We start from the raw sequence: 14,105 nt of genomic DNA, 5'->3' as shown, positions 1-14,105 counted from the left end.
TTCTTTCATCACAAAATTATCACTTATGGCTTTTTTTGTTTTATCATAATTTCGTTTTGTGCCTGTTTTTGTGTCATAGTGACTTTCTTCTCATATTGCTCTGTTTAATAATTTCGGTTTTTATCTCATAATTGTCTTGTGTCTCATAATTTCGATTTATCTCAAAATTTAGACTCTCTTACCTTATAATTTTTTTTTATTTCATAAATATACATGATCTCATAATTATGAATTTTTATCTCATAATTAGGGACCGATTGTCCCTTTGGGACAGAGGACCCTATTGAATTTCTATCGTTTTATTGTTATTATTTCTACTCTTATCTCGTAATTATGACATTAACAGTGGCAAAAACGGCCCTCCATACATATTTACTTTTTTTGCTTTAAAAATAAATTCTTAAAAGTGTTGATTATATCCATCTATTTTCTACCGCCTGTCTCTTACGGGGTGTGTTTGATAAATTGGACTAAAACATAATAATCCCTAAAAGAGCAACAAGATATGTTTACACATCTCGCGGGATTTGCAGCGAGATCTCCGTTGCCCGGGAAACTGTTGACTGTAGCTATAGTGACAATTCGCTTGCTACTTTGTATTGCTTTGGTTTGCTGCCAACAACAAAGATGGCGAATGTCCTTGCGCAGTCTTTCTTGTTTGGACTACAAACAGATGCATCAAACAACTTGCTTTTTTATGATGACCAAACAATTATCTTTCCGTGTGGGAAAACGTGTGTTTGCTACAACTTTGTACACCAACGTCAGACATTCATATCCGGTAAGTTTTCGTGAAACTTAAAACGCTTTTAAACGTGTTAAACTGTGCAATTTCACATTTCCAAGTGACGTATGAGAAACATTTAAAATGGTGTCATGTGACTGTCACGTGATTATCCCAAGGTACTCTCCAAGATGGCGGTGTGTCAGGTAAAATCGTTCATTCATATTTTTTACCATTAAAGTTCATTTTATGTCCATTGAGCAATTGAATTGGGGTGTCAATCCATCCATCCATTTTTTACCACTTGTCTAACTGTTACTATATTTTTGGTAAATTACAACTATCAGGCTTTTAGCCTCAAATTTGCTATTAAAGTGGGGGTGAAATATTTGTGTACATGGCAAAGATACACTAATAGAATCAATCCAACTTTATTTGTGGACTCCATAAGATATAGCTGAACCAAAATGCTGGACAACAGTGCAAGAAATATAAAGAGTATAAAACTAGGCTGACCATATTCTGAAATCCCCAAAAAATGACACATATATGCTTGCCAAGGCCGGGACTAGGTGAAAATTTGCCAATGATCCTCGAACTTGCTTTATAAATAATATATTTATTTAAATAAAGCATTTTTCTCCTCTGTTGACAGCAGTGTTGGTCCTAGGAATTTTCAAAATTGGGTCCCAGGGACCCCATCAAGTCCTAAAAATGGGGTACCACAGTAAATGTGTGGGGTCCCACTTTTTTGTAAGCGTTTTGAAAACAAATGACAAATGTATGCATTATTCTGTTATATCTCACATTCTATATTGTGTTTTGGAAAAAGGTTGTCATAAACGTTACTTAATTCATTTTAAAAAGATAATACAAAAGAAAAAACAAATGTGTATACATATGTAAATGTATTCAGTTATAAACATTCATTTCTTCTTTCCTTCATGGATCTAAACTTTACCACTGCTGGTAGTTTTTTCTATGTTTTTATTTAATAAGTTGTAGGTGTATTTATTTCAGTATAAAAGTGTAAAAAGTGTTTTGCTTGGGTCATGAAATGATGATAATGGTGTGCCAGGGCATACATACATTTTATGTTTAACGCTTACATCTCTGGAGTCTACATCAACTCCACATCTATCTCTCATTTCAAAATGTTTTAGTTTTTTTATGTTATTTTTTTGGTTTGTTTGTTTTCCGCCCTTTTTTGTCAAACAAAACTATGTTTTTTATGGCAAACACAAAATATGCTAAATCTTCCACCAAAAATAGTTTTCTTAGTGGAATATTTGATGTGAAGTAATCGGAACCTTGGATAGGTCAATAATTCATAATAACATTGATTTTGATTCAATATTATGTTTTGAGCAATGACATTTTGAATGAAAAAAAAACAGCTTTGTTTTATTAGTCAACATTGCAACTGTCTCTAAATTACATTTCACCTGTAAGCTTTTTTATTTCACTTTTGTTATGTTTTTGTTTATTTTAATAGTATTTTTAGAATGTGCCGTGGGCCTTTAAGACATTAGCTGTGGGCCGCTAATGGTAAAAAAAAAAAAAAAATCTGCGTCCTTTCTGATTTCAATGCGTTAAAAAGACACAAAAAGTGTGTTAACGCCAACACTGCTTGACTTGACAGTACAACAAAATAAGTCACACTTACATTCTGTAAACATTCACAGTTTTGGAAAAAAGTGCAGAGGTAGAAATATTCAAAATAACCTCTTGTATATAATCTAAACATAAATAATGCCTCAAAACAAGTTAATGAAATTTAAACAAAAAACAGCAGACGAGCTCTCGCCCTGCACAGCTGTTTTGTGCTTTGTAGTGTCGATATGGGCTTGTAGATCGTTGGCCCCTTTATTTGCCACAGATATATGTTCCTGCTTTGCACACAGTGCATTCTGCTTCCCATGTGTCACGGCCAGGACGAAAACACGAATACTTTTTCCGCAAATCCTCCGTGAAGTTGCATTTACGTTTCGGCATTTCTTGTTTTCATGTCTGTCTCTCCACTCTCTAGCTCTCTCGCTCTCTGTCTCTGCCCCTCCCTCACGAATGTTTCTGCGTGTGCATGCCTCCAGTTTGTTTTGTTTAACCCCTTCTTAACCCTGAACGTACATTGAAAATACACGCAACCCTAACTCAAAATGCCGGACATTTGAGGCATTTAAGAAACTCCGCCCGGACACCCCGGGCAGTCCTGCAAAAGAGGACATGTCTGGGGAAAAGAGGACATATGGTCAGCCTAATAGAACAACAACGGACAATGAATACAATAAAACCTTTTTATAAAAATGTCAATGTAATCTTAAAATGGAACTGCACTTTATTTAATTTTTTTTCCTATCGTTTACAATATGAAAGACATGACACAAATGTTTTTACTTTTTTTCCAATTAATTCCTAAATATTAAATTAATGCAATCAAAAGTCAGCTTACAATGGAGCCTATGGAAGTCCCTATAAAAGTCATCCATCCATTTTCTTCCGCTTATCCGAGGTCGGGTCGCAGGGGCAGCAGCCTAAGCAGAGAAGCCCAGACTTCCCTCTCCCCAGCCACTTTGTCCAGCTCCTCTTGGGGGATCCTGAGGCGTTCCCAGGACAGCCGGGAGACATAGTCTTCCCAATGTGTCCTGGGTCTTACCCGCGGTCTCCCACCGGTTGGACGTGCCCTAAACACCTCCCCAGGGAGATGTTCGGGTGGCATCCTGACCAGAAGCTTGAACCACCTCATCCGGCTACTCTCTACCTCATCTGGCTCCTCTCGATGTGGAGGAGCAGCGGCTTTACTCTGAGCACCTCCCGAATGACAGAGCTTCTCACCCTATCTCTATGGGAGAATGCCGCCACCCGGCGGAGGAAACTAATTTCTGCCGATTTTACCTGGGATCTTGTCCTTTCAGTCATAACCCAAAGATCATGACCATAGGTGAGGATGGGAACATACATCGACCGGTAAATTGAGAGCTTTGCCTTCCGGCTCAGCTCCTTCTTCACCACAACGGATTGATACAGCGTCCGCATTACTGAAGACACCGCACCGATCCGCCTATAGATCTCACGACCCACTCTTACTTTACTCGTGAACAAGACTCCGAGGTACTTGAACTCCTCCACTTGGGGCAAAATGTCTTCCCCAACCCGGAGATGGCACTCCTCCCTTTTCCGGGCGAGAACCATGGACTCGGACTTCGAGGTGCTGATTCTCATCCCAGTCGCTTCACACTCTGCTGCGAACCGAGAGCTGAAGATTCCGGACAGACGAAGCCATCAGGACCACATCATCTGCAAAAAGCAGAGGCATAATCCTGCAGCCACCAAACCGGATCCTGTCAACGTCCGGACTACGCCTAGAAATTCTGTCCATAAAATTTATGAAATGAGTCGGTGACAAAGGGCAGCCCTGGTGGAGTCCAACTCAATGCTACGCTGATGACATGCAGATCTACATTTTAACTTGTCCATCACCTACACCACCCTCACCAGCAACTCACTGATACAAATGCCTGGATGAACAACAATGTCCTCAAACTTAACCACAGCAAAACATAACTCCTAATCATTGGTCTTAAATCCCTTACTCATTCAGTCAAAGATAACTATCCTCCCCCTCCAACCTCGGTCTTAACTTGGACAATAAGTCCATGACCAACCAACAGCCTACCTCCTGCCCATCCCATCCTCTTTTTCTCCACCGCTGAAACATTAATTCATGCATTCATCACCTCCAGATTGGATTACTGCAACAGCATTTTTCATTCATCCCCTTTCTCTGGAACTCTCTTCCCTGACACGTCACAAGTCAGAATCCTGAAAACTTCAAAAGAAGTGTTGAAGAAAATGCGGAAAAAACCCAACTCTTAAACTGATGCTAAGGGCTATATAAATATTATTATTATTTAACACAACAATTAATTAGTATTTCACAAAAAACATCACAAATGTGTTCTATGTCTTGCATCATTTGTCTTCTTGGATCCAATATAAACAATAGAAATTAATCAGTTACATTTGATATGAATTTCCATTAATTTTTGCTGTATGTGTGTTTTGAAACAGCATCAGAGAAAAGCCAAGGCATTCGTGCAATGGCCATCAGTCCCAACAGACGTTTCTTGGCCGTTTCAGAGCGTGGCTACCAGGCCGCCATTACAGTGTTTGACCTGCAAGATGACAAAGGAAGAAAGAGAAAATTGTTGTCTTCAGAAGACATTGTTGGTGAAGAGTTTGTGTGCATGGCTTTCTCCCCTAATTCCAAGTATCTTTTGGCCCAAACGGGCGGACCAGAATGGATTCTTGTCTTGTGGCTTTGGGAAAAGCAGAACGTTGCGTCAACCAAGAAGATGACTAACGCAAATAACCCCGTCAACCAGGCGAGTCTCTCTCACTTGACCCGTGTAGCCCACGTCTCTTTTATGTCCTAACTCGTGTCTTACTTCATCTCTGTTGATTTCAGGTCAGCTTCAACCCGTACAACAACACCCACGTCTGTGTGACTGGAAGTGGAGTGTTTCAAGTCTTGTGCTACTCAGAGGGAACTCTTAAGCAGACCAGCTCCCCAAAGGTTGAGTCCATGGACTTTGTGTGTCACGCTTGGATCGCTGAGGATCAGGTGATGACCGCAACCAGCACTGGTAGGCTGCTGGTCTTTCAAAATGGAGACCTGCACTGGGAGATGGACATGGCTGCACTGGAAGTGCCTGACAGGTCAGACATTTAACCATTCACTTGTTCCACTATTTGCCATTTACAGCTTGGGGGAACAGAGGCGCAAATGTGCAGTGCATGACCTGTTCTGTATGAAAAATATTATATTCTGTTGCACCCATTAACCGTTCAACGAGTGTAACTACTGAGAATTGATGAACTCCAGACCACATGAAGTGTTGTGAGATTTAAATATGTGGACAAAGTTTTGAGCGCACGTGAGCCTGGTGGTGTGTTTATGCCATGATCTTTGTGGCAGCCAACAGCAAATATTAGGGGTGTCAAAAAAATGTTTTACTAGATAGATAGTACTTTATCGATTCCTTCAGGTGAGTTCCCTCAGGAACATTTTCAAATGAATCGCGATTCTTATTTGTAATGATTCTAAATCGATAAAAAATAATAATAATAAAGTAGTTTGAAAAAAAAAACTAACAAAAAAAACATTTTTTTTATATGTCCTGTCCAGCCACTTAGGAAACTCATATTGTTGATGTAGATGCCCATATCTGCAGTAAATATTTAGTGTTGGATAATTCTCTTGTTGCCCCATTTGTATTTGACTTTATTAAATGTTTAGGTAGAATTTTATTAAATAAAATCAGTTTTCTTTTAAGTAATATAGACATTTATCACAGCTGTTTATCTACTTTATAGAGGATTTTATTTAGTCCTAGAACTGGCACCCGATGTTATTAAAAAGTATTGATTATGAATTGAGAATCGTTTTGAATCGAAAATCGATTCTGGATTGAATCTTTACTTCCAATAATCGAATTGAATCGAATTGCATGGTACTTAAAGATTCACAGCCCTAGCGGATATTTAAAAATGTTTGTAAAATTTGTATTGATGCACAAATGTCAAAAATTTGTGATTTAGTTCCTGTCCCATTTAAATTGAGTCTGAGCCAACATTCTTTGTCGGAACATTATTCATGTGGATGCTCGCTCCTCCTGCCATGAGTTTTTGCTGCGTTCCAGCATTCCGTTTTGTTGTTTTGCAGCGTTTCAGTTTAATTTTTGCATAGCCTTTGTGGCGACTTGTCCAGGGTGTACCCCGCCTTCCGCCCGATTGTAGCTGAGATAGGCTCCAGCACCCCCCGCGACCCCGAAGGGAATAAGCGGTAGAAAAGGGATGGATGGATGTGTTTTTTACCTGCACATTGCCTCCTCTGCTTTTTTGCATCTTGGAAACACGGCAAGTATCGCCGTCGTGCAGTGGCGGGGCGTGCGTTTCCCACCTAGGCCTTCAGTGAATTCCGACTTCAATGATTACCTCTCAAAATACCATCATTGATGTCACCACATGACCATTGCTGGAGAAATACTATACAGAAACACATTTACACACTACTGGCCATTGTACAAAACGGGTTATTTTCTGGCGCATTTAAAAATCAATAAACCCGCATCAGCAATTAAAACATATCTTATGTGGTACTGTCGAAATTAAAATTACAAAAACATTTTAAACATGAAATAATAAAGAAATAAAATATCTCAGCTCACATTTCAGCTGAGCTAGCTTCCGGAGTTGGCCGAGATGGTCTCACAAGATGTAGTTTCTCTTTAAATATCCTTCTTGAAAATGGCCTTGCAAATATATGTGTTGTCTTGCCAAAATATAAAAGATGCAGACGAGGCGTGTTGGCCGAGTTCTTAAAGTTTACTCCACAGGTGCTCATTCAAAACATCCAGGCCGGCATGTCTACATTAAACAACCTAAACGGCGCTACTGCGCATGCTCCTTACTACTGTGGCATGCTGGGTAATGGAGTTCTTATGTTACCTGGCTCATAATATCACTATATATCTGCCTTAGGCCATCTAGAAGGCCTTACTGACAACAATGCGTGATCTGATTGGCTATTGCAACTGTTTATCACTGTATGTCCCCGTTCGTTTACAGTGCACGGATGCCCGCATTGCTGATTCTGAAGGCCTGTGGCAGATTTGGTACAGCATGGCAACATAAGCCAGCTGAATTCTGATTGGACAAAAACTCTATAACCTAAAAACAACAGCGCTGGAAGGAGCATAACATGACATGAAGAGAATATGAATACTTTTAGATATTTAGAGAAAGTAAATAAAAAATACTTTTATCTTTAATTATGATTATGATTTCTGGTTATGTTAGGCCAGCAGAGAAGGCCTTGCTGGCCCTGACGGCACACCACTGCCGTCATGTGACCCAAGCGTCACAATCAATGTGCATTCATTAGAAAAAAAGAATGAAGGTTATAGCAAGTAGAACATTTTTGTTAAAACTATTTTTGCTAAATTATGCATTGAAGATATCAAGTGTGTTTTATCCAATTACTCAATTAATCAAACAACCTAATCGATAGAGTACTTGATTACTAAAAAAATGAATAGCTTTAGCCCTAAAAGGTATCCTTAAATAATTTACGTGGTCATTTATCACATAAAATAAATACAATTTCCTCGACCTTATGATAAATTTAGGGATGTAAAGATTACTAGTATTACTGTTTTAAATGAAAATGATATTAAAACACAGATTCCGGAATTTTTTTTTGCTAAAATGTCGTAAGTTTTTTGTCGTACAAAAAATTCAAAAAAACGGATTTGCTTCGGCAGCAAAATTCTGGTGCTGGAGTTGTAGGAGATGTCTTAAAACGTCATCAGGTGTCCCGACAAAACCTAAAAATTGCAGAAAATGCTTTTTTTGGGAAAACTTTTTTTCACAAATTTTTTTTTCAAAAAACAGACTTGCTTCAGCAGCCCAATTCTGGTGCTGTAGTTGTAGGAGATGTCTCAAAACGTCACCAGGAGTCCCGACAAAACCCGTAAATGTAAGAAAATTTAAGAAAATGCATATTTTTTACAAAAAAAAATGTTTGCTAAAATGTCGTAAGGGGGGAGGGGCCATTACAAAAAATTTAAAAAACGGACTTGCCTGAGCAGCACAATTCTGGTGCTGTAGTTGTAGGAGATGTCTCAAAACGTCATCAGGAGTACCGACAAAACCCGAAAATGGAAGGAAATGGAAGAAAAAGCATATTTTACGAAAAAAAAATATTTTGCTAAAATGTCGTGAAAACGTTTAAAAAAAACTCACTTGTTTCAACAGCACAATTCTGGTGCTGTAGTTTTAGGAGATGTCTCAAAACGTCATCAGGAGTCCCGACAAAACCCGTAAATGTAAGAAAATGTAAGAAAATGCATATTTTACGAAAACAATTTTTTGCTAAAATGTCCTACGGAGGGTGGGGGGACCCTTACAAAAAATTTTAAAAAACGGACTTGCTTCAGCAGCACAATTATAGTGCTGTAGTTGTAGGAGATGTCTCAAAATGTCATTAGGAGTCCCGACAAAACCCGAAAATGGAAGAAAATGCATATTTTACGCAAAAAAAATATTTTGCTAAAATGTAGTAAAAAAATATACAAAAACACGGACTTTCTTCAACAGCACAATTCTGGTGCTGTAGTTGTAGGAGATGTCTCAAAACGTCATCAGGAGAAACCCGAAAATGGAAGAAAATGGAAGAAAATGCATATTTTACGGAAATATTTTTTTGCTAAAGGGGGGGACCCTTACAAAAAATTCAAAAAAACGGACTTCCTTTAGCAGCACAATTCTGGTGCTGTAGTTGTAGGGGATGTCTTAAAACGTTATCAGGAGTCCCGACGAAATCTAAAAATGGCAGAAAATTATTTTTTTGGGAAAACTTTTTTTCACAAAAAAAATTTCAAAAATCAGACTTGCTTCAGCAGCACAGTTCTGTTGCTGTAGTTGTAAGAGATGTCTCAAAACGTCATCAGGAGTCCCGAGAAAACCCGAAAATGGAAGAAATTAGAAGAAAATGCAAATTTATGAAAAAAAAATATTTTGATAAAATGTCGTAAAAAAATTCAAAAAAACGGACTTGCTTCAGCAGCACAATTCTGGTGCTGTAGTTGTAGATGTCTCAAAACGTCATCAGTAGTCCCGACTAAACCCGTAAATGTAAGAAAATGCATATTTTCCGAAAAAAAAAATTTGCAAAAATTTCGTAAGGGGGGACCCTTCCAAAAAATAAAAAAAAACAGACTTGCTTCAGCAGCACAATTCTGGTGCTGTAGTTGTAGGAGATGTCTCAAAACGTCATCAGGAGTCCCGACAAAACCCGAAAATGGAAGAAATTAGAAGAAAATGCATATTTTACGAAAAATAAATATTTTGCTAAAATGTCGTAAAAAAATTCAAAAAAACGGACTTGCTTCAGCAGCACAATTCTGGTGCTGTAGTTGTAGGAGATGTCTCAAAACGTCACCAGGAGTCCCGACTAAACCCGTTAATGTAAGAAAATGCATATTTTACGGAAAAAAAAATTGCTAAAATGTCGTAAGGGGGGACCCTTACAAAAAATTTAAAAAAAAGGACTGGCTTCAGCAGCACAATTCTGGTGCTGTATTTGTAGGAGATGTCTCAAAACGTCATCAGGAGTCCTGACTAAACCTGTAAATGTAAGAAAAACTAAGAAAATGTATATTTTACGAAAAAAAAATTTTGCTAAAATGTCGTGAGGACCCTTACAAAAAATTCAAAAAAACGGACTTGCTTCAGCAGCACAATTCTGGTGCTGTAGTTGAAGGAGATGTCTCAAAACGTCATCAGGAGTCCCGACTAAACCTGAAAATGGAAGAAAATGCATATTTTCCGGAAAATTGTTTTTGCAAAAATTTCGTAAGGGGGGACCCTTCCAAAAAATAAAAAAAAACAGACTTGCTTCAGCAGCACAATTCTGGTGCTGTAGTTGTAGGAGATGTCTCAAAACGTCATCAGGAGTCCCGACTAAACCCGTAAATGTAAGAAAATGCATATTTTATGGGAAAAAAAATGTTTGCTAAAATGTCGTAAGGGGGGGAGGGACCCTTCCAAAAAATTTTAAAAAACAAACTTGCTTCAGCAGCACAATTCTGGTGCTTTAGTTGTAGAAAATGTCTCAAAAGGTCATCAGGAGTCCCGACAAAACCTGAAAATGGAAGAAATTAGAAGAAAATGCATATTTTACGGAAAAAAAATATTTTGCTAAAATGTCGTAAAAAAATTAAAAAAACAGACTTGCTTCAGCAGCACAATTCTGGTGCTGTAGTTGTAGGAAATTTCTCAAAACGTCATCAGGAATCCCGACTAAACCCGTAAATGTAAGAAAATGTAAGAAAATGCATATTTTACGAAAAAAAATTTTTGCTAAAATGTCGTAAAAAAAATTTAAAAAACGGACTTGCTTCATCAGCAAAATTATGGTGCTGTAGTTGTAGGAGATGTCTCAAAAGGTCATCAGGAGTCCCGACAAAACCCGAAAATGGAAGAAATTAGAAGAAAATGCATATTTTACAGAAAAAAAATATTTTGCTAAAATGTCGTAAAAAAATTAAATAAACGGACTTGCTTCAGCAGCACAATTCTGGTGCTTTAGTTGTAGAAAATGTCTCAAAACGTCATCAGGAGTCCCGACAAAACCCGAAAATGGAAGAAATTAGAAGAAAATGCATATTTTACGAAAAAAAAATATTTTGTTAAAATGTCGTAAAAAAAACCCCAAAAAATGAATTGCTTCAGCAGCACAATTCTGGTGCTGTAGTTGTAGGAGATGTCGCAAAACGTCATCAGGAGTCCCGACTAAACCCGTAAATGTAAGAAAATGCATATTTTACGAAAAAAATGTTTTGCATAAATTTCGTGAGGGGGGACCCTTCCAAAAAATAAAAAAAAACAGACTTGCTTCAGCAGCACAATTCTGGTGCTGTAGTTGTAGGAGATGTCTCAAAACGTCATCAGGAGTCCCGACTAAACCCGTAAATGTAAGAAAATGCATATTTTACGGGAAAAAAAATGTTTGCTAAAATGTCGTAAGGGGGGGAGGGACCCTTACAAAAAATTCAAAAAAACGGACTTGCTTCAGCAGCACAATTCTGGTGCTGTAGTTGAAGGAGATGTCTCAAAACGTCATCAGGAGTCCCGACTAAACCTGAAAATGGAAGAAAATGCATATTTTCCGGAAAATTGTTTTTGCAAAAATTTCGTAAGGGGGGACCCTTCCAAAAAATTAAAAAAAACAGACTTGCTTCAGCAGCACAATTCTGGTGCTGTAGTTGTAGGAGATGTCTCAAAACGTCATCAGGAGTCCCGACTAAACCCGTAAATGTAAGAAAATGCATATTTTACGGGAAAAAAAATGTTTTCTAAAATGTCGTAAGGGGGGGAGGGACCCTTCCAAAAAATTAAAAAAAACAGACTTGCTTCAGCAGCACAATTCTGGTGCTTTAGTTGTAGAAAATGTCTCAAAAGGTCATCAGGAGTCCCGACAAAACCCGAAAATGGAAGAAATTAGAAGAAAATGCATATTTTACGGAAAAAAAATATTTTGCTAAAATGTCGTAAAAAAATTTAAAAAACAGACTTGCTTCAGCAGCACAATTCTGGTGCTGTAGTTGTAGGAAATTTCTCAAAATGTCATCAGGAATCCCGACTAAACCCGTAAATGTAAGAAAATGTGAGAAAATGCATATTTTACGAAAAAAAAATTTTGCTAAAATGTTGTAAGGGGGGACCCTTACAAAAAATTCAAAAAAACGGACTTGCTTCAGCAGCACAATTCTGGTGCTTTAGTTGTAGAAAATGTCTCAAAATGTCATCAGGAGTCCCGACAAAACCCGAAAATGGAAGAAATTAGAAGAAAATGCATATTTTACGAAAAAAAAATATTTTGTTAAAATGTCGTAAAAAAAATTTAAAAAACGGACTTGCTTCATCAGCAAAATTATGGTGCTGTAGTTGTAGGAGATGTCTCAAAACGTCATCAGGAGTCCCGACAAAACCCGAAAATGGAAGAAATTAGAAGAAAATGCATATTTTACAGAAAAAAAATATTTTGCTAAAATGTCGTAAAAAAATTAAATAAACGGACTTGCTTCAGCAGCACAATTCTGGTGCTGTAGTTGTAGGAGATGTCTCAAAACGTCATCAGGAGTCCCGACTAAACCCGAAAATGTAAGAAAATGCATATTTTACGAAAAAAAATGTTTGCTAAAATGTCGTAAGGGGGGGAGGGACCCTTACAAAAAAACTCAAAAAAATGGACTTGCTTCAGCAGCACAATTCTGGTGCTGTAGTTGTAGGAGATGTCTCAAAACGTTATCAGGAGTCCCGACAAAACCCAAAAATGGAAGAAATTAGAAGAAAATGCATATTTTACCAAAAAAAAATATTTTGCTAAAATATCGTAAAAAAAAAAAAAAAAACGACTTGCTTCAGCAGCACAATTCTGGTGCTGTAGTTTATAGGAGATGTCTCAAAACGTCATCAGGAGTCCCGACAAAACCCGAAAATGGATGAAATTAGAAGAAAATGCATATTTTACGAAAAAAAAATATTTTCCTAAAATGGCGTAAAAAAATTCAAAAAAACGGACTTGCTTCAGCAGCACAATTCTGGTGCTGTAGTTGTAGGAGATGTCTCAAAACGTTATCAGGAGTCCCGACTAAACCCGTAAATGTAAGAAAATGCATATTTTACGAAAAAAAATGTTTGCTAAAATGTCCTAAGGGGGGACCTTACAAAAAATTCAAAAAAACTGACTTGCTTCAGCAGCAAAATTCTGGTGCTGTAGTTTATAGGAGATGTCTCAAAACGTTATCAGGAGTCCCGACAAAACCCGAAAATGGAAGAAATTAGAAGAAAATGCATATTTTACGAAAAAAAAATTTTTTCCTAAAATGGCGTAAAAATGTTTTAAAAAACGGACTTGCTTCAGCAGCACAATTCTGGTGCTGTAGTTGTAGGAGATGTCTCAAAACGTCATCAGGAGTCCCGACAAAACCCGAAAATGGAAGAAATTAGAAGAAAATGCATATTTTACGAAAAAAAAATATTTTCCAAAAATGGCGTAAAAAAATTAAAAAAAACGGACTTGCTTCAGCAGCACAATTCTGGTGCTGTAGTTGTAGGAGATGTCTCAAAACGTCATCAGGAGTCCCGACAAAACCCGTAAATGGAAGAAAATGGAAGAAAATGCATATTTTAAGAAAACATTTTTTTGCAAAAAAGTCGTAAGGGGGGACCTTACAAAAAATTTTAAAAAACGGACTTGCTTCAGTAGCACAATTCTGGTGCTGTAGTTGTAGGAGATGTCTCAAAACGTCATCAGGAGTCCCGACAAAACCCGTAAATGTAAGAAAATGGAAGAAAATGCATATCTTAAGAAATTTTTTTTGCAAAAAAGTCGTAAGGGGGGACCCTTACAAAAAATTAAAAAAAAACAGATTTGCTTCAGCAGCACAATTCTGGTGCTGTTGTTGTAGGAGATGTCTTAAAACGTCATCAGGAGTCCCGACAAAACCCGTAAATGTAAGAAAATAGAAGAAAATGCATATTTTAAGAAAACATTTTTTTGCAAAAAAGTCATAAGGGGGGACCCTTGCAAAAAATTCAAAAAAACGGATTTGCTTCAGCAAAACAATTCTGGTGCTGTAGTTGTAGGAGATGTCTTAAAACGTCATCAGGAGTCCCGACAAAACCCGTAAATGTAAGAAAATGGAAGAAAATGCATATTTTAAGAAAACATTTTTTTGCAAAAAAGTCGTAAGGGGGGACCCTTACAAAAAATTCAAAAAAACGGACTTGCTTCACCAGCACAATTTTGGTGCTG

At 37.5% G+C, this 14,105-nt stretch overlaps 1 protein-coding gene across 1 annotated transcript in view; it reads left to right on the top strand.

Annotated features, from left to right (window-relative positions):
- The first annotated feature begins 556 nt into the window (after positions 1-556).
- cfap57 (cilia and flagella associated protein 57) overlaps positions 557-14,105 on the top strand; it is a 51,084-nt gene continuing 37,535 nt past the window's right edge. The window contains exons 1-3 of the mRNA XM_062038290.1: positions 557-781; positions 4,793-5,106; positions 5,190-5,440. Coding sequence (XP_061894274.1) covers positions 628-781; positions 4,793-5,106; positions 5,190-5,440 — 719 coding nt within the window. The 5' untranslated portion in view covers positions 557-627. The remainder of the gene's footprint in view (positions 782-4,792; positions 5,107-5,189; positions 5,441-14,105) is intronic.

The sequence above is a fragment of the Entelurus aequoreus genome, linkage group LG26, assembly GCF_033978785.1.
Source record: "Entelurus aequoreus isolate RoL-2023_Sb linkage group LG26, RoL_Eaeq_v1.1, whole genome shotgun sequence".
In the NCBI taxonomy this organism is placed as follows: domain Eukaryota; kingdom Metazoa; phylum Chordata; class Actinopteri; order Syngnathiformes; family Syngnathidae; genus Entelurus; species Entelurus aequoreus.
Note: the sequence above shows the minus strand (reverse complement) of the source record. Positions and strands in the feature narration are given on the sequence as shown.